The sequence below is a fragment of the Mobula hypostoma genome, chromosome 7 (assembly GCF_963921235.1).
Source record: "Mobula hypostoma chromosome 7, sMobHyp1.1, whole genome shotgun sequence".
NCBI lineage: Eukaryota > Metazoa > Chordata > Chondrichthyes > Myliobatiformes > Myliobatidae > Mobula > Mobula hypostoma.
Window position 1 is genome coordinate 73,370,763 of NC_086103.1, and position 19,748 is coordinate 73,390,510.

The window sequence follows — 19,748 nt, forward strand, 5'->3', positions numbered from 1 at the left end:
ACCAAAATGCATGACCATACACGTACTGACACTGTATTCCTTCTGCGACTTCTTTGCCCATTTTCTTATTCTGACAAAGTCCTTCTGCAGCCTCCCTGCTTCTACAACACAACCTGCCCCCTCACCTATCATCCACAATCTTGGCCACAAAGCCACCAATTTCATCATCAGTCCTAACATTGACCCCTGAATTGACTGATTGGCTGTTGGTGATTAGAACACCACTAGTCACCGACAACTAATCAGAAAAGGCCCCCTTTATTGCCACTCTTTGCCTCCTACCAATCACCCAATGGTCTATCCATGCTAGTATCTTTCTTGTACTACCATGGGCTCTTATTTGGTTAAGCAGCCTCATGTCCATCATCTTGTCAAAGGCCTTCTGAAAATCCAAGTACACAAAATCCATCAATTTTCCTTTGTCTATCCTGGTTGTTATTTCCTCAAATAATTCCAACAGATTTGTCAAGCAAGATTTTCCATTGCGGAAACCATGCTGAGTTTGGTTATTTTATCATGTGCCACTAAGTACCCCAAAACCAATCCACTCCAACATCTTCCCAACCACTGAGGTCAAGCTAACTGGCCTACAATTTCCTTTCTTCTGCCTCCCCTCCCCCAACTTCTTGAACAATGGACTGACATTTGTGATTTTCCAGTCCTTCGAAACTATTCCAGTGATTCTTATAAAAATCATTACTAATGCCTTCACAATCTCTTCAACTGCCTCTTTCAGAACCCTGGAATGTAGTCCATCTGGTCCAGGTGACTTATCCGGCTTTAGACATTTCAGTTTTCCAAACACCTTCTCCCTAGCAATCACAACTTCCTTGACATACTCAAACTTCTGGTATGCTGCTAGTACCTTTCCCAGTGAAGACTGATGCAAAGAAACTTTTCAGTTCGCCTGTCATTTCCTTGTCCCCCATTACTACCTCTCCAGCAGTCCAATATCTACTCTCACCTCTCTTTACTCTATACATCTGGGAAAAAAATACTTTTGGTATCCTCTAAATACTGAAGTTTTGTTTTAGGTTAAAATTGTCTAATAGACAATACAAGATTGGAAGTTTCAAGCCTATAAACATTCAGAGATAGTTACAGAGAGGGAGCCTCTCAAAAGTCAACGTACTAGTGGAACTACTTGTAGATTTTAGTTGGTGTTTTGAATGCTGAGCAATAGGGAGGATGGGAAATCATTAGCTATTAGAGAATGTTGTTGAAGTTCAAAAAAATTTGGAGAGAACCTAAGTAATTAGACAATTATAAAAAAAAGGCAACTAAAGAGGATTAACAAATTGCAGTATCAAATCCCAAGGTACAATGCAATGAATTCCAAGCTTGCAGGGGTTTATGTAATTATAATCTGTCTGCTTTGCTTTGTAAGTAGCAGTATCACTTCAGAACTCAAATTCCCAAGAAACTTTAAGACTTGGCTCTACAGACTTCAGCAACAATCTAGACTAGAACTTCAAAGTTCTGCATGAGAATGGGGTAATGAAAATAGGTTATTTAGCTCATAGATTCTGTGAAAACAATTAATTGAACTATGGTTGATTTATACCCGTCATTAATAATATCCTTTTGACAATCTGACCAGATGAAACATTATCTAACTCAATTCTGAAAGTATCAAATAGTCCTTACCCACTGCATTTGAGCAGAAGAATGCCCTTCACATTTTGAGTTTGAAAATAGAAAAAACCATAGAAAACCATAGAAACTACAGCACAGAAACAGGCCTTTTGGCCCTTCTTGGCTGTGCCGAACCATTTTCTGCCTAATCCCACTGACCTGCACACCGACCATATCCCTCCATACACCTCCCATCCATGTATCTGTCCAATTTATTCTTAAATGTTAAAAAAGAACCTGCATTTACCACCTCATCTGGCAGCTCATTCCATACTCCCACCACTCTCTGTGTGAAGAAGCCCCCCCAATGTTCCCTTTAAACTTTTCCCCCCTCACCCTTAACCCATGTCCTCTGGTTTTTTTCTCCCCTTGCCTCAGTGGAAAAAGCCTGCTTGCATTCCCTCTATCTATACCCACCATAATTTTATATACCTCTATCAAATCTCCCCTCATTCTTCTACGTTCCAGGGAATAAAGTCCTAACCTATTCAACCTTTCTCTGTAACTTACTTTCTCAAGTCCTGGCAACATTCTTGTAAACCTTCTCTGCACTCTTTCAACCTTATTTATATCCTTCCTGTAATTTGGTGACCAAAACTGAACACAATACTCCAGATTCAGCCTCGGCAATGCCTTATACAACCTCATCATAACATTCCAGCTCTTATACTCAATACTTTGATTAATAAAGGCCAATGTACCAAAAGCTCTCTTTACGACCCTATCTACCTGTGATGCCACTTTTAGGGAATTTTGTATCTGTATTCCCAGATCCCTCTGTTCTACTGCATTCCTCAATGCCTTACCATTAACCCTGTATGTTCTACCTTGGTTTGTCCTTCCAACGTGCAAAACCTCACACTTGTCTGTATTAAACTCCATCTGCCATTTTTCAGCCCATTTTTCCAGCTGGTCCAAGTCCCTCTGCTGGCTCTGAAAACCTTCCTCACTGTCTACTACACCTCCAATCTTTGTATCATCAGCAAATTTGCTGATCCAATTTACCACATTATCATCCAGATCATTGATATAGATGACAAATAACAATGGACCCAGCACTGATCCCTGTGGCACACCACTAGTCACAGGTCTCCACTCAGAGAAGCAATTCTCTACTACCACTCTTTGGCTTCTTCCATTGAGCCAATGTCTAATCCAATTTACCACCTCTCCATGTATACCTAGCAACTGAATTTGCCTAACTAACCTCCCATGCGGGACCTTGTCAAAGGCCTTACTGAAATCCATGTAGACAATATCCACTGCCTTCTCTTCATCCACTTTCCTGGTAACCTTCTCGAAAAACTCCAATAGATTGGTCAAACATGACCTACCACGCACAAAGCCCTGTTGACTCTCCCTAATAAGTCTCTGTCTATCCAAATGCTTGTAGATTCTATCTCTTAGTACTCCCTCCAATAACTTACCTACTACCAACGTTAAACTTACCAGCCTATAATTTCCCGGCTTACTTTTCGATCCTTTTTTAAACAACGGAACAACATGAGCCACTTTCCAATCCTCCGGCACCTCACCTGTCGACAGCGACATTTTAAATATTCCTGCCAGGGCCCCCGCAATTTCAACACTAGTCTCCTTCAAGTTCCGAGGGAACACTCTGTCAGGTCCTGGGGATTTATCCACTTTAATTTTCCTCAAGACAGCAAGCACCTCCTCCTTTTCAATCTGTAGAGTTTCCATGATCTCACCACTTGATTCCCTCAATTCCATAGACTTCATGCCAGTTTCCTTAGTAAATACAGACGCAAAAAACCTATTTAAGATCTCCCCCATTTCCTTTGGTTCCGCACATAGCTGACCACTCTGATCTTCAAGAGGACCAATTTTATCCCTTACAATCCTTTTGCTCTTAATATACCTGTAAAAGCTCTTTGGATTATCCTTCACTTTGACTGCCAAGGCAACCTCATGTCTTCTTTTAGCCCTCCTGATTACTTTCTTAAGTATTTTCTTGCACTTCTTATACTCCTCAAGCACCTGATTTACTCCCTGTTTCCTATACATTTCATACAACTCCCTCTTCTTCTTCATCATCAGAGTTGCAATATCCCTTGAGAACCAAGGTTCCTTATTCCTATTCAATTTGCCTTTAATTCTGACAGGAACATACAAACGCTGCACTCTCAGAATTTCTCCTTTGAAGGCTTCCCACCTACCAATCACATCTTTGCCAGAGAACAACCTGTCCCAATCCACGCTTTTTAGATCCTTTCTCATTTCTTCAAATTTGGCCTTCTTCCAGTTCAGAACCTCAACCCTAGGACCAGATCTATCCCTGTCCATGATCAAATTGAAACTAGTGGTGTTATGATCACTGGAACCAAAGTGCTCCCCTACACAGACTTCTGTCACTTGTCCTAACTCGTTTCCTAACAGGAGATCCAATATTGCATCCCCTCTAGTTGGTCCCTCTATATATTGATTTAGAAAACTTTCCTGAACACATTTTACAAACTCTAAACCATCTAGACCCCTAACAGTATGGGAGTCCCAATCAATATATGGAAAATTAAAATCCCCTACCACCACAACTTTATGTTTCCTGCAGTTGCCCGCTATCTCTCTGCAGATTTGCTCTTCCAAGTCTCGTTGACTATTGGGTGGTCTGTAATACAATCCCACTAATGTGGCCATACCTTTCCTGTTTCTCAGCTCCACCCATAAGGACTCAGTAGACAAGCCCTCTAATCTGTCCTGCCTGAGCACTGCTGTAATATTTTCCCTAACAAGCAATGCTACTCCCCCACCTTTCATTCCTCTGCCTCGATCACATCTGAAACATCGGAACCCTGGAATATTAAGCTGCCAGTCCTGCCCCTCCTGTAGCCAAGTTTCACTAATTGCTATAACGTCATAATTCCACGTGTCAATCCACGCCCTCAACTCATCTGCCTTCCCCGCAATACTCCTAGCATTGAAATATATACACCTCAGAAGATTTTTACCACCACTCACAACCTTTCTATCAGTGGATTTGCTTGAACTTTTAACATCATTTATTTTCACCCCAGCCACACTGTCAGCTCTGGCACTCTGGTTCCCATCCCCTGCAAATCTAGTTTAAAGCCTCCCCAACAGCACTAACTAACCTCCCTGAAAGGATATTGGTCCCCCTGTAGTTCAAGTGTAACCCGTCTCTCTTGTACAGGTCCCACCTGCCCTAGAAGAGGTCCCAATGATCCTGAAATCTGAAACCCTGCCCCCTACACCAGTTCCTCAGCCACTGGTTCATCCTCCAGAGCATTCTATTCCTACCCTCACTGGTATGTAGCACAGGCAGCAATCCTGAGATTACCACCCTTGAGGTCCTGCTTTTCAACTTCCTACCAAGCTCTCTATACTCACTCTCCAGGACCTCCTCACTCTTCCTTGCTATGTCATTGGTACCGATGTGCACCACGACATCTGGCTGGTCACCCTCCCACTTCAGAATGTCATGCAAGTGATCAGAGACATCCTTGACCCTGGCACCCGGGAGGCAACAAACCATCCTGGATTCTCTGTCACGACTACAGAACCTCCTATCTGCACCTCTAACTATCGAGTCCCCTATCACTACCGCTCTCCTCTTTTTCCACCCTCCCTTCTGCACTGCAGAGCCAGACTCAGTGCCAGAGATCCGGCTACTGCAGCTAGTCCCAGGTAAATCATCCCCCCCAACAGTATCCAATGCAGTATGCTTGTTGTTGAGGGGCATGGCCACAGGGGAACCCTGCTCTGCCTGCCCTTTCCTCTTCCCTCACCTGACAGTGACCCAATTTCCTGACCTCTGCTCCTTTGGGGTAACTACTTCCCTGTAGCTACTATCTATAATCTCCTCATTCTCCCGAATGATCCGCAGGTCATCCAGCTCCTTCTCTAGTTCCCTAACACGGTTTGTCAGGAGCTGCAGCTGGATGCACTTCTTGCAGGTGTCGTTGCCAGGGCATTGGAGGGCTCTCTGACTTCCCACATCCTGCAAGAGGAGCATTCCAACATACTGCCTGGCATTCTCTCAGCACTAAACAATCTGAACAAAAAACTTACCGGAACCTACCATTCCGGTAATGTGTTCCTTAATTTCACACCTGGCACAGCTTTAATATTAAAATTCTGGGTAACTTTCTCTCTAGTTATACAAACTAGCTTCATTAAGCAAGCCTATATATCTTGCTAACATTGTTGAAGATGTTAAAACCAAGCACTCCCCACTAACATTTCAGGAGGCTATAAAGGAACTTTCAAGGTCATGCTGTCTATAAATTAAGTTTATTTTCTATAACACAAATATGAACTTACTTCAAAAAACTATTTAAGAGACTAGTCCAACCAAAGCTCATGTAAGGCAGAATATGGCAAAAGCTTAATTACCAGCACTTGACTAACAACATTTCAGCAACCAGTGCTTCTGAGCCAGCATGAGGTTAATGCTGCTAGCTGGTTTAAATTACCACATTCATGTCAGCAAATGCCAATTAACAGAACATTTTTTTTTAATATAAGCGTTTCTCTGTAAATGTTTTAATCCATCACAGCAATAAAACCTGGTGGCACAAAACTGAAGTGTATTGTAAATCCCAGCCATTGAAATAAGCAGATAAAAAGATATATACCAAGCCAGAAGACCGTGGATATGATCTTCCAGAATGGCCGAGTAGAATATTCCTGAAATAGAAAACTTGCTTAAAGTGCACTGTATCTCTCATAATGGAGTGAAGCTGACTGATGCTCCAAGTACGGTAGATTATTTACCATAATATGCTTCAGTTTGCTTTTTGTTGCGTCTCTTTCAGATGCTGTGTTTGCCACTCCACCTCCTATGTTTACTTCACACAAAATATGGAAACAATCACTGTATATCCAAGTTATTCATTTTGTGAATACTTAGCTAAGATTTGGGATTTTGATTCATAGCAGTCATGTTTATGGAAGAATATCTGTGCTAAATAATACAACAAATTTATGCAATAAGTTCTGAACAAATTTACAGATAATTTGCCAAATGTGCCACATCTAGCAATTTATCTGAAGGTTTATAATGGATATATATTCCTCAATGTCTTGTAAACATAAAGTTAATGGGAAAAAATGATTGGTAACTTGTATAAGAACATAATGCAAGCTCTATCAGTTAATAAGCCAAATTTCCAATTTCAGCTATGAAAGAAACCAATCTAATTGGTAGATACTGCAACAGAACTAAAGAACCAGAGTTTATAATGATCAAACTAACAACACTATATTCTAAAGAGACCAGACACAGGTTTTGATCACATATTCACAATTACTATCATTTAGCCACATGAATCCCAGCATACTTAAGAACGTGGAAACTAAGAGTTTACTGAAAAGCCTATCGCCATTTTGTGGCTGATGTTCCCCAGCATTTCAATCCGAGGGAATCTGGCAAGGCTCACTTATACATTACAACCGTAAAATAGCAAAAGTATCAGATGCTTTACAGAGCATTTTGAACCAATTAAAAATAAGAATTCTCAGATATGAAAAGACAAAGCAGTGTTCAACACTTTTAAACACGAAGTATTAAATAAAAATAGTTTTGCTTCAGGGCCAAATATATAGCTTGACAACAGTTACGGTTGATAATGCTGACAACTTAATCATACAGCTAATGTTACTCAGCATGAGATTTCCAGGGTACTGTACTTTATAGTTGGGTTATTCATAAATAAATTCATGTCTGTTCAAGTGACTTTAGTTTGACTGCTGTGGAAAAGATTGTGTAAGAAAACCAGCCTGATGAGATATGCTAATTCGCTGACTCCAGATTTTAGTTTGGAAAACACATTACACAATAAATATCTTATTAAGCCTGTAAAATCTGAGATAATATTTGAATAGTACAGTAAGTGGTCCTCACTTAGCCTTTGTTTTTGTCTTAATGCACTGAGCATTATATGAATACTTTCTGACTTATTTTCACCCTACTAACTGGGTTAGAAGTGACAGTGCAGCTACAGTGCCAATAAGTATTCATCCCCCCCCCCAGAAGTTTTCACAATTTATTGTTTTACAACACTGAATCACAGTGGATTTAATTTTGCTTTTTTTTGACACTGATCACCAGAAAAACTTTCGTGTCAAAATGATATGACATACCTAAAAAGGAATCAAAATTAATTACAAACATAAAACACAAATTAACTGATAAATATTCACCTCCCTGCAAGTCCGTATTTAGTAGATGCACCAGTTACAGCCTTGAGCTGAGTCTCTTATCAGCCTTGCAAATCCGGACACCACAATTTTTACCTATTCTTCTTTACAAAACTGCTCAAGCTTTGTCAGATTGCATGGGGATCATGGTTGAACAGCCCTTCTCAAGTCCAGCCACAAATTCTCAATTGGGTTGAGGTTTGTACTCTGACTTGGCCACTCTAGGACATTATTTTTGTTGTTTTTAAGCCATTCTTGTGCATCTTTGGCTTTATGCTTGGGGCCATTTCTTACTAGAAAATAAATCTTCTCGCAAGTCACAGTTTTCTTGCAGACTGCATCAGGTTTCCCTCCAGGATTTCCCTGTATTTTGCTGCACTCATTTTACGCTCTACCTTCACAATCTTTCCAGGGCCTGCTGCAGTGAAGCATCCCCACAGCATGATGTAGCCACCACCATGCTGCTTGGTAGGGATGGTATGTTTTTGAAGATGTGCAGTGTTTGGCTTACACCAAACATAACGTTTAGTCTGATGGCCAAAACGCTCAGTTTTGGTTTCGTCAGATCATAAAAACTTCTTCCAGCTGACTTCAGTCTCCCACATGCCTTCTGGCAAACTCTAGCCAAGATTTCATGAGTTTGTTTTCCAACAGCAGCTTTCTCTTTGCAACTCTCCCATCCTAATCACTGAAGCGTGTAACGCCTCCAGAATTGTCATAGGACTCTTGGTGGCCTCCCTCACTACTCCCCTTCTTGCACGGTCACTCAGTTTTTGGGGATGGCCTGCTCTAGGCAGATTTACAGCTGTGCTATATTCTTTCCATTTCTTGATGTTTGACTCAACTATACTCCAAGGGATATTCAGTGACTTTGGAAATTTTCTTATATCCATCTGTGCTTTTCAATATTTCTTCACTGAGTTGCTGGGAGTGTTCTTTTGTCTTCATGGTGTAGTTTTTGCCTGGACACTGACTCTCTGGCAGTTGGACCTTCAGATTCAGGTGTATTTTTATGACAATCAATTTAAAGCACCTTGACTGCACACAGCTCTCCAAAAACAGATCTCCATTTAATTAATAATGTAACTTCTAAAGCTAATTGGCTGCACCAGTGATGATTTGCTTTGTTATATTAAAAGGGTGGGAATGAATACTTATGCAACCAACTGTTTGTGTTTTCTATTTGTAATTAATTTAGATCACTTTGTAGAGATTTGTTTTCACTTTGACATGAAAGTCTTTTTCTGTTAACCAGTGTCAAAATATGCCAAATTAAATCCACTGCGATTTAATGTTAAAAAACATGAGAACTTCTGTGGGGGGGGGGGGGGGGGGGGGGGGAGAATTCTTTTTATAGGCACTGTATCTACAGTGATCCATGCCTTTGCAAATAGCTAAGGGAAAAAGATGTACAAATGTGATCATCCTCTAAGTCCAGACTTTTTCTAACAAATGCTGTATGAAAATCTCAAATTTGTGTCACGGAGCTTATCCAAAAGTGGATCAAGTACATATCTTGCAAGGTGCTTAATGGACTTCAGACAATTGATATTTCCATTACACATACTACAAGTATATGATCAGATACAAGAGAAATAATTGTACTAAATTTTGTGGTTTTTATGTAATAAGCTGAACTTCCAGCTTATGCATCTACCTCTTGCACATTAGTCATCTTAGATACACCTTAAAACCTGTGTTCCCTTACTTTAGAAAAGATAAATACTTGGGCTTATACTAAATTCAGATTGATCAGAGTTGGGTACATTGCTTGAGTGTTTAAGAGCCACAACCTGCTTTTACAACTAACATTCATGAACATGTGGATGTGTTTACTGGGATTTAAACATGCTGTCAGCGTTGGTGCCTCTAGCATGAACTGTAAAAGGATAAATAGTATAATGGCAAAGAAATGCAATAAGAATTAGCTAATACTTAGCAATGTCATGCACGATAGTGATAGGAGTTTCACTGTCCTCGTGCAAATTTACAATGGATGGTTACAATGCTAAATGCAACTGACTAGTGGTATTCCACAGGGATCAGTGTCGGGACCACTTCTTTTCACGTTATACACCAGTGATTTGAAAGACAGAATTAATGACTTTGTGGCCAAGTTTGCGAGGTAGTATAGAAGAAGCAGGGAGGTTAAGAAAGGACCAGAAAGATTTGGAAAATGGTCAAAAAAGTAGCAGATAGAATATATTAAGGAAGTGTATGGCCATGCACTTTGGTAGAAGACATAAAGGCATAGACTATTTTCTGCAAAGGGAGTATAGTCAGAGGTGCAAGAGGACTTGGAGCTCTCATGCAGGATTCCCTAAAAGTTAACTTGTAGGTTGAGTCGGTGGTAAGGAAGGCAAATGAAATGTTAGTATTAATTTTGAGAGGAATGGAATACAAAAGCAAGGATGTAATGCTGAGGCTTTATAAGGTATTGGCCATATTACATTTGGAACATTGTGGGCAATTTTGGGCCTATAATCTAAGAAAGGATATGATGGCTTTGGGGATGGTCCAGAGGTTTATGAGAACGATCCTGGGAATAAAAGGATTGGCGTACTAGGAGTGTTTAATGACTCTGAGCCTGTACTAAGTTTAGAAAAATGGTGATGGGGGGGGGGGAAATTGCATTGAAACCTATCAAACAGTGTAAGGTCTAGCTGGAGTAGACATAGAGAGGCCATTTCCTATAATGAGGAGGTTTAAGACCAGAGGGCACAGCCTCAGAATAGAAGGATGTCCCTTTAGAACATAGATGAGGAGGAATTTCTTTAGTCAGGTGGTGGTGAATCTGTGGAATTCATTTCCACCAACTGCTGTGGAGGCCAAGTAACTGGATATATTTAAAGTGGAGGTTGATAGGCTCTTGATTAGTAAGGGCATCAAAAACTATGAGGAGAAGGCAGAAAAATGGAGTTGAGAGGGATAATAAATCAGTCATGACTGAATGATAGAGCAGACTTGATGAGCTAAATGGTCTAATTCTGCTCCTATGTCTTAAGGTCTTAATTTCATTTTCTGTAGCAACTTTGAAAAAACTAAAAAGAAATGCATATTTAGTATTTGTAATCTCTATGAAATGATCTTTATTGCAAGTTCATTATGAACATTCACACTCCTAAAAAGGGAAGACGACAAGAAGTTAGTTTGTTGTTCCAGTTAAGGAATTAACAATCATTTTTCACTTTATTGTAACTAGGATCATCATGTCTTTTTAATATTAAAATCTGCCAGTCAACTCAACCATTTCCTTAAATCAAAAGCAAAATGCTACAGATGCTAGAAATTCAGAATTAAATCAGGAAATGCTGGGGATGAATGCTCACCAGGTCATAACACATCAGTAGAGTGCTGAACTGAGAACTGACACATGTTTTAAAGTTGCAGAGCAGAAATGTCTGTGAAGTGGAAGGAGGTCAAGCTTGTGCGTGTGGCAAAATTTTTTAAAAGATGAACAAAAATAGAGTAAAAATAGAGACAGAAATAAAACATCTGCTGGCACTATGAGATCCTGAACACAGCATTTGCTGGAAACCCGAAATGACAGAATTCTGTTATATCTGAGGAGCCTCGAGTGGTAGAACTCAATGGATATGATTGAACATTCTTATTTCAGCCTGATAACAGCTAAAAATCACAACTGCTTCCAAGGTCAGTAGAGTTAACAAAGATGTCTTAATGTGATTAAATGAGCTATCACTGCTTAAAATTGACGGAAACAAAGCTGATTGTGGGCATACTCCTCGCCAGATTCCACATAGGAAAAGTGGCTGCAGGTCAGATATACAAGTGTATTTAAGGAAATGGGATTTTAATCTCCTAATACCGACCATCTTGCTGCAAACGTGCAGTCTCTGATGAATAAAATCGACAATCTCAGAGCTGGAGTGCTGAATCACAGGGACATCAGGACCACGTGTGTCCTTTGTTTCATGGAATCCTGGTTAACTGCTTCCGTACCGGACGCAGCGATTCAGATCGACAGGTTTACTATACACCGACATGATATATCTAGAGTGTCTCAAAAAAGAGGTGCAGAAATATGTCTCATGATCAATTCCTCTTGGTGCACAACTATATCAGTGCTGTCCCAATTCTGCTCACCAGACCTGGAATATCTCACGATTAAGTGCCATCCATTTTACTACCACGGGAGATTTCCGTGATCATTTTGACAGCAGTATACATTCCATCTCAGGCCAATGTAAATCAGGCTTTAGATGATCTGAGTAATGGGATCAACATGCATGAAACAGTGTACCCTAACACCTTCACCATCTTTTTGGGGGATTTTAACCAGGCCAGTCTGAGAAAAAAATCACTAAACAATTATCATCAACAAAACACTTGAAATACCAGAGGGAACAATACCCAGGACCATTATTAGACCACCATCAAGAATGCCTACCGTGCTATTCCACACCCTCATTTCGGGAAGTCTGATCACCTGGCTATACTGCTACTCCCTGAGTACAGGCAGAGACCAAAGACTGCAGCACCTGTGGTGAGGGCCAAGAAGGTATGGACAAGGGAAGCACAGGAGTGCTTACAGGACTGCTTTGATCGGTGGTCTGGGCCGTATTCAGGGATTCACCTTCGAACCTGGATGAGAATACTGCAGTTGTTACCGACTTCATTAAAACCTGTGTGGATGAGTGTGCCTACAAAGACTCACTGTACATTTCCAAACCAAAAGCCATGGATGAACCAGGAGGTATGTTGCCTGCTGAAGGCTAGATCTGTGGCATTCAAATCTGGCGACCCAGGTCTGAACCAGAAAACCAGGTATGACTTGCGGAGGGCTATTTCAAGGGCGAAGAGACAATTTTGAACAAGGTTGGAGGTGACATCGGATGCACAGTAACTCTGGCAGGGTCTGCAAGACATTACTTCCTACAAAGTGAAACTCAGTAGTATGAATGGCAGCGATGCTTCACTACCAGATGAACTCAACGCCTTCTACGCCCGCTTTGAAAGGTAGAATATAACTGCAGCTGTAATGATCCCTGCTGCACCTGGTGATCCAGTGATTTCTGTGTCAGAGGCCGATGTTAGGCTGTCTTTAAAGAGGGTGAACCCTCATAAGGTGGAAGGCCCTGGCGGAGTACCTGGAAAGACTCTGAAAACTTATGCCAACCAAATAGCGGGAGCATTCAAGGACATTTTCAACCTCTCAGTGCTAAGGGCAGAAGTTCCCACTTGCCTCAAAAAGGCAGTATACTAGTGCCTAAGAAGAAGAGTGAGCTACCTTAATGACTATTGTTCAATAGCACTCACATCTACAGCAAAGAAATGTTTTGAGAGATTGGTCATGGCTAGACTGAACTGCTTCAGCAAGGACCTGAACCCACTGCAATTTGCCTATCGTCAACAACAGGTGCAATTTCAGTGGCTCTTCACTTGGCCTTAGATCATCTGGACAATACAAACTATGTCAGGATGCTGTTCATTGACCATAGCTCAGCATTTAACACAATCATTCCCACAATCCTGATTAAGAAGTTACAGATCCTGGGCCTCTGTACTTCCCTCTGCAATTGGATCCTCGACTTTCTAACCAGAAGACCACAATCTGTGCGGACTAGTGATAATATCTCTTCCTTGCTGACAATCGACACTGGTGCACCTCAGAGGTGTATGCTTAGCCCACTGCTCTACTCACTCTATACCCACGACTGTGTGGCTAGGTATATACCATCTATAAATTTGCTGATGATACAACCATTGTTGGTAGAATCTCAGATGGAGATGAGAGGGTGTACAGGAGCAAGATATACCAACTCGTGGAGTGGTATCGCAGGAACAACCTTTCGTGCAATGTCAGTAAGACAAAAAAGCTGATTGTGGATTTCAGGAAGGGTAAGACAAAGGAACACATACCAATCCTCATAAAGGGATCAGAAGTGGAGAGAGTGAGCAGTTTCAAGTTCCTGGGTGTCAAAATCTCTGAGGACCTAACCTGGTCCCAACGTATTGATGGAACTATAAAGAAGGCAAGACAGCGACTATACTTCATTAGGAGTTTGAAGAGATTTGGTGTGTCAACAGAAACACCCAAAAACCTACAGATGTACCGTGGAGAGCATTCTGACAGGCTGCATCACTATCTGGTACTGGGGTGGGGTGGCTACTGCACAGGACCGGAAGAAGCTGCAGAGTTTCATAAATTTAGTCAGCTCTATCTTGGATACTAGCCTACAAGCCCCAGTACCCAGGACATGCCCTTTTCTCATTGTTACTATCAGGTAGGAGGTACAGCAGCCTGAAGGCACACACTCAGCGATTCAGAAACAGCTTCTTCCCCTCTGCCATCTGATTCGTAAATAGATATTGCTCCCTCACATGAATACTACCTCACATTTTTAACATACATTTTTGTTTTGGCACAATTTTTAACCTACACGCATATATAATATAATTGATTCACTTATTTATACATCTTTTTTCTTTTATATTATGCATTGCATTGAACTGTTGCTGTTAAGTTAACAAATTTCACGACACATGCCGGTGATAATAAACCTGATTCTGAATCTGTTATTTCAGTCTTACTCAACCCATTCCCTCATTCAGCTGCCTGTTTAGACTCCTCTGAACATATCAGCAATGTTTAGCTTTCATTTCACTCTCCAAAAGCAATTGTGTCATATGCATGACTTTGGTAGTCCCTTTGTTCTTTCCATCCAATCTTACCTTGATGTAACTTAAAACATGTCTGTTTTCACTCTTTTCCAATCCTGGTGATGGTTAACTGAGTTGAAACAGATGGTTAACTGAGTTGAAACATTAACTCTCTCTACTCATACTGTTGAAGGTCCATAATATATATTTTTTATTTCATTTCCTCAATCTTAAAAATAAATTTGTAATATTGAAAAGAAAGACCTCCAATTCTGCAGTGCACAACCAATGTCAGGAAATTTCAAAAGTTGCTTTGTTATGTAAATTAAGAGATGTGACAACCAAATTATGCACAGTTAAGTTCCTACACAAAAAAATGCCATTCTGCCGTAACAACTTAAAAATAAATGCTGTCCAGCACAAAGGGAATAACCCCACTGCTCTTCTTAAAAATATTGCTTTAGGATCTTTTGCCTGAAATAGTGCACTGAGCATTAATTTAATGTCTCATTGGAATGATAGTACACTTAATACAGTAAACTTTTTCAGTACCATACATAAGTACCAGAATTCTGTATCAAGTATCTGAAACAGGATTTGAACCTACAAACTTTCTAGTCAGACACAAAGATGTTAATCACAGAAGACATAATACACATTATCACAAGAAATATACATAACATACCTGACAAACATTTTCCTTTTTTGCAGCCCCTCCACCACGTTCCACTTGTGATTTCCTTGATGTTGATAAAAGTCCATCCAGGTCATTTTCATCAGCAGAGTCTGGCTGATTATCATTCTGTATGTTTGGCATGGAATGACAAACATAAAAAATATAAACAGAAGAATAAAACAATTATTATTCTACCATTTCTAAATGAGATACAATGACATCATTTGTTACAACAAAATGATGATAATTTAGTGACACATTAACCTCTCATGACATTAAGAGGCAATGGATACAGTTGAAAGTGAGCAGAGGGAAAACAAGCAGATTTGATTTTTTCCAATTTAAAAGGCAATATAGACAAATTAAAAGGATGATGTATCATTGAAGTAGAAGTTGGAAGTTTAATTTTGCCCAGAATATGGAACAACTCTAGTACTAGGCACTTGTAAATTTCAATTCACAATTCCAAATTTGGGGGGGGGGGAGAGAGAGAGAGAGAGAGAAGAGATGAACATTGAATCATCACTGCACAGTAGAGTAAGGTGGAAAGAAAAGGAATGGCCTTTAGTGCAAGTGGAAGGTTAGTGGATGTGGAGTGAGACTGTGAAAGGATCGGACAGAGGAAGTTATTGCCTAAAGTATCAAAGGGAAGCTCGGAATATAAACCTCACAACCGCAATCCAGTGCTGAGCAGTAAAGATCTATATCCCAGGATTACCTAATGTTTGTTGTTCCTGAGAAAATTTATCTAATCTCATTGTTTACTTTATGTAACCATCTTCAAGATAGCACTACAATGAGTACTGTTCTTAAAGAGATTATCCATTTATTTATACACAGCTTTTGCACACCTTCCCACTCTCTCAATCAGCAGTGCTTTTATCAGTTGTCAGAAACAACACTAACATGACCACCAAATCTCTTAACACTATAAAGCTCTTATGCCATTATTTATTTTCCGTTTTAGCATTTATGATTAATTTTATTCCTTACTCCATGTTTTAAATACGGGTCCAATATCACTCTAACACTACCTTATTTTTTAAAAAAATCAAGTGACCCTATTTCATATTCCCTACACCACTCATTTTCCCTTAAATCATTTTCCTCTGATGCTTCTTGTTTTGAAATTGCTGTTCTGCTACTGAGATCCTAGGAGACTATCTTCTTCTTATATTAATTATTAATTCTAAAGTCTGGAAGAAGATGGTGCCAGCGAACAATGCTACCAAAGGCAACATCCTCAAGACAGGTCACAAAGCAACTCCTTTCACTTTTTTTTACATCATCTTTATTTCAGATGTGTTTCTGCTACTGTTACAGCCCAGTATCTACATTCTGGCAGTGCGTTTTCAGGCCAATAGGGCGATCTGGTGCTTTGCTGTCCCCAAGAGTGTTCCATGAGGCTGTGACCAAAGTGTGCGTCATGGAAGCCAGGAGACTTCATCTCTGACCGATTAAAGTGCTGAAGAAGATTGAAATCATCAAAGCAGGTGCAGATGGGCGAACGAGTATTCAGCGCCGTATACCAGCCTCTTTGCTCACTGATGCCAGAGAAGGTGACTGCATGTGGCGGTCTCTCAATCACTGCTCCCAAGGGAAGGTGTTTGCATTCGAATGATCTCTCTTTCCCACGAAGCTGTTGGTGGACAGTGCTAGAGCGAGGTTTCATTGACGTGAATTGTAGATTTGAACTCTAATTCAGGTTTAGGATGCGCTCTACTTTCTAGTTCTAATTCTGGTGCCCTTTCTTTTTACTACTTTTGGGTGATTCTTGAACCAGGGCAGCATGCAGATAATGAGCATTGAGCTAAACTGTACACTTTGATTTTGTGTTTATAATCTGTGTTTTCACTTTTTTCTGGTTGCCATTTGTGCGATTTTTTTTGAGCATGGGGGTTGGGGAGGTTTGATGTTTGATGCTTTTCTTTGTAGAGATTAGTTCTATGGTGGTTCTTTGTTTTGTGACTGTGGGAAGATGAATTTCAGGATTGTATACCACATACATACTTTGATAATAAATGTACTTTGAATCTTTGAATTATTATGTACAGACATAATTCTACTCTGCTCACCATAAATGACTGTTTGACATTAACTACTCTACTCATTGCAGTGTTACAGGATCAAATACTAGCCTTACATGTCAAAACTGTAACTATTAATTACTCCCTCAGTGGTTCCCTTGTCCATTCGTTCCTCCCCAATCTCCCTTCTGCCACTTATCCCTGCAAACGAACAAGTGCTGCACCTGCCTATTCACCTCTTCGCTCATCTCCATTCAGGGCCCCAAAAAATCCTACCAGGTGAGGCAATAATTCACCTGCTAATCTGTTTGCCTCGCCTACTGTATCTGGTATTCCGGATGCAGCCTCCTCCACAATGTTCAGACCCGAAGTAGACCCGGGGGAGCGGGGGGGACTGCTTTGTTGAGCACCTTTACTCCATCTGCAACAGAGTATTTTTCTGGTGGCCAACCATTTTAATTCCAATTGCATTCCGACATGTCAGTCCATGGCCTCCTCTACATCCACCTGACTTCACGTATCATCTTTTAGCTTGTACTCCTCACAGACCACCCCCCCCCCCACACACACTATTCTGGCTTCTTCCCACTTCCTTTCCAGTCCAGATGAAGGGTCTTAGTCCAAAACGTCAACTGTTTATTCATTTCCATAGATGATGCCTGACCTGCTGAGTTCCTACAGCATTTTGTGTGTGTTACTAGTAATTACCGTTTTCCTTGAGCCTCTTGTACTTCCCTTCTAATATTGTTCTATATTTTTTCTGTCATACAAAGGAAACATTAATGATGTTGTTTCCTGGATTCATCACCCTAGAAAGAATGTGAAATGTTAGCCAGTCATACTCTGCAATAATAACCTTTCAAAGTGCTTATGCATAGCTTTTCAGGTCACCTTGTTCAACAGAATAATGTCTTCAGAAGCCTAATTACACTGCATTTTTACCTCTTCAATGCTAACAAGTGCTGAAACGGTAACTTTGCTACTGGCTAGCATACTCATAGTAAGTAAAATACCTTTTTTTCACTTCCAGATCTGAGTTGAATTTGGTCCTTATTGGAAGATGAGATTTGTGACTTCTTTTCATTTTTACAAACCATTCTTCTGCTTGAGATACTGTTTTCACCTACAATATATAGTCTTGCGTCAGATAAACATTCAAGAGGAATGAAAACAAATCATTGTGAAATCCATCGCATGTATTCATTAAAAAGTTGTCAGTCTCCTTCTTTGCATTATTTCTTACCCACTATCTCTCCCATATATTGAATAAAGAGAACATAAGTACAGTTTCAAGAAAAAGTTTGTGAACCCTTTGCCATTGCCTGGTTTTCTGCATGAATTACTTACAAAATGAGGTCTCATCTTCATCTGTGTTACAATAATAGACAAACACAATCTGCTCAAAATAACACAAACAGTTACACACCTCATGAATGTATTGAACACATTGCTTAATCATTCACAGTCCAGGCTGGAAAACTTATGCATTTAATAACCAGTAGAACCTCCTTTACAGCAATAATCTCCTCCAAATGTTTCCTGTAGCTGCTGATCAGATTTGCACAATGGCACAGAGAAATTTTAGATCATTCCTCCATAGAAAACTGTTTCAGTTCATCAGTATTTCTGGAATACCTTGCATGAACAGCCCTCTTCATGTCATGCCACAGCATCTCAATCGGATTGAGGTCTGGACTCTGACTTGGCCATTCCAAAATGCAAATTTTCTTCTTTTTAAATCATTCTGTTGATTTACTCCTGTGTTTTGGATTATTGTCTTGCTGCATCATCCAACTTCTATTAAGCTTCAGGTGATGGACTGGTACCCTGACATTCTCCTCGAAAATATCTCGATACAATTTTGAATTCATTGTTCCCTCAATGACTGCAAGCTCTCCCGGCCCTGAGGCAGCAAAGCAGCCCCAAACCATAATGCTCCTTCTACCATGCTTCACAGTTGAGATGAGATTTTGGTGTTGGTGTGCAGTGCCCTTTTTCTCCAAACATAGCAGTGTGCACTTCTGCCAAAAAGTTCAACTTTTCTCTCATCTTTCCACAGAACATTGTCCCAGAAGCGTTGTGGAACATCCAGGTGGTCTTTGGCAAATTTGAGACATGCAGTATTTTTTTGGGAAGAGCAGTAGTTTCTTTCCTCTGTGGTGTCCTTCCATGAACACCATTCTTATTCAGTGCTTTTCTTATAGTAGACACATGAACAGAGACTTCAGCAAGTTCTAGAGATTTCTGCAGGTCTTTTGTTGTTACCTTTGGGTTCTTCTTCACCTCCTTCAGCATTGCACGATGTGCCTTTGGTGTGATCTTTGCAGAACGCCCACTCTTAAGGAAGAGTAGCAACAGTACTGAATTTCTTCCATTTGTAGACATTTTTTCTTACTGTGGACTTATGAACACTCAGGTCTTTAGAAATGCTTTTGTAGCCTTTTCCAGCTTCATGCATCTCTACAAATCTTCTTCTAAGGTCCTCCGAAAGTTGTTTTGATTGAGGCAAGGTGCACGTAAACAGATCTTTCTTAAGAACAGGCTCCGTCAGTAACCTGACTTTATGTCTCTTTTTTAATAGGGCAAGGCACCTCTACATCCCACACCTC

At 40.3% G+C, this 19,748-nt stretch overlaps 1 protein-coding gene across 4 annotated transcripts in view; it reads right to left on the reverse strand.

The window, feature by feature from the left end:
* Positions 1-19,748, reverse strand: part of nsd1a (nuclear receptor binding SET domain protein 1a) — a 183,210-nt gene that overhangs the window by 49,701 nt on the left and 113,761 nt on the right. For all 4 annotated transcript variants that reach the window (XM_063053601.1, XM_063053600.1, XM_063053598.1 and 1 more), the window contains 2 exons: positions 18,153-18,262; positions 15,122-15,238 (listed from right to left, as the gene is read on the reverse strand). In XM_063053601.1, the coding sequence (XP_062909671.1) occupies positions 15,122-15,238; positions 18,153-18,262 (227 nt within the window). The remainder of the gene's footprint in view (positions 1-15,121; positions 15,239-18,152; positions 18,263-19,748) is intronic.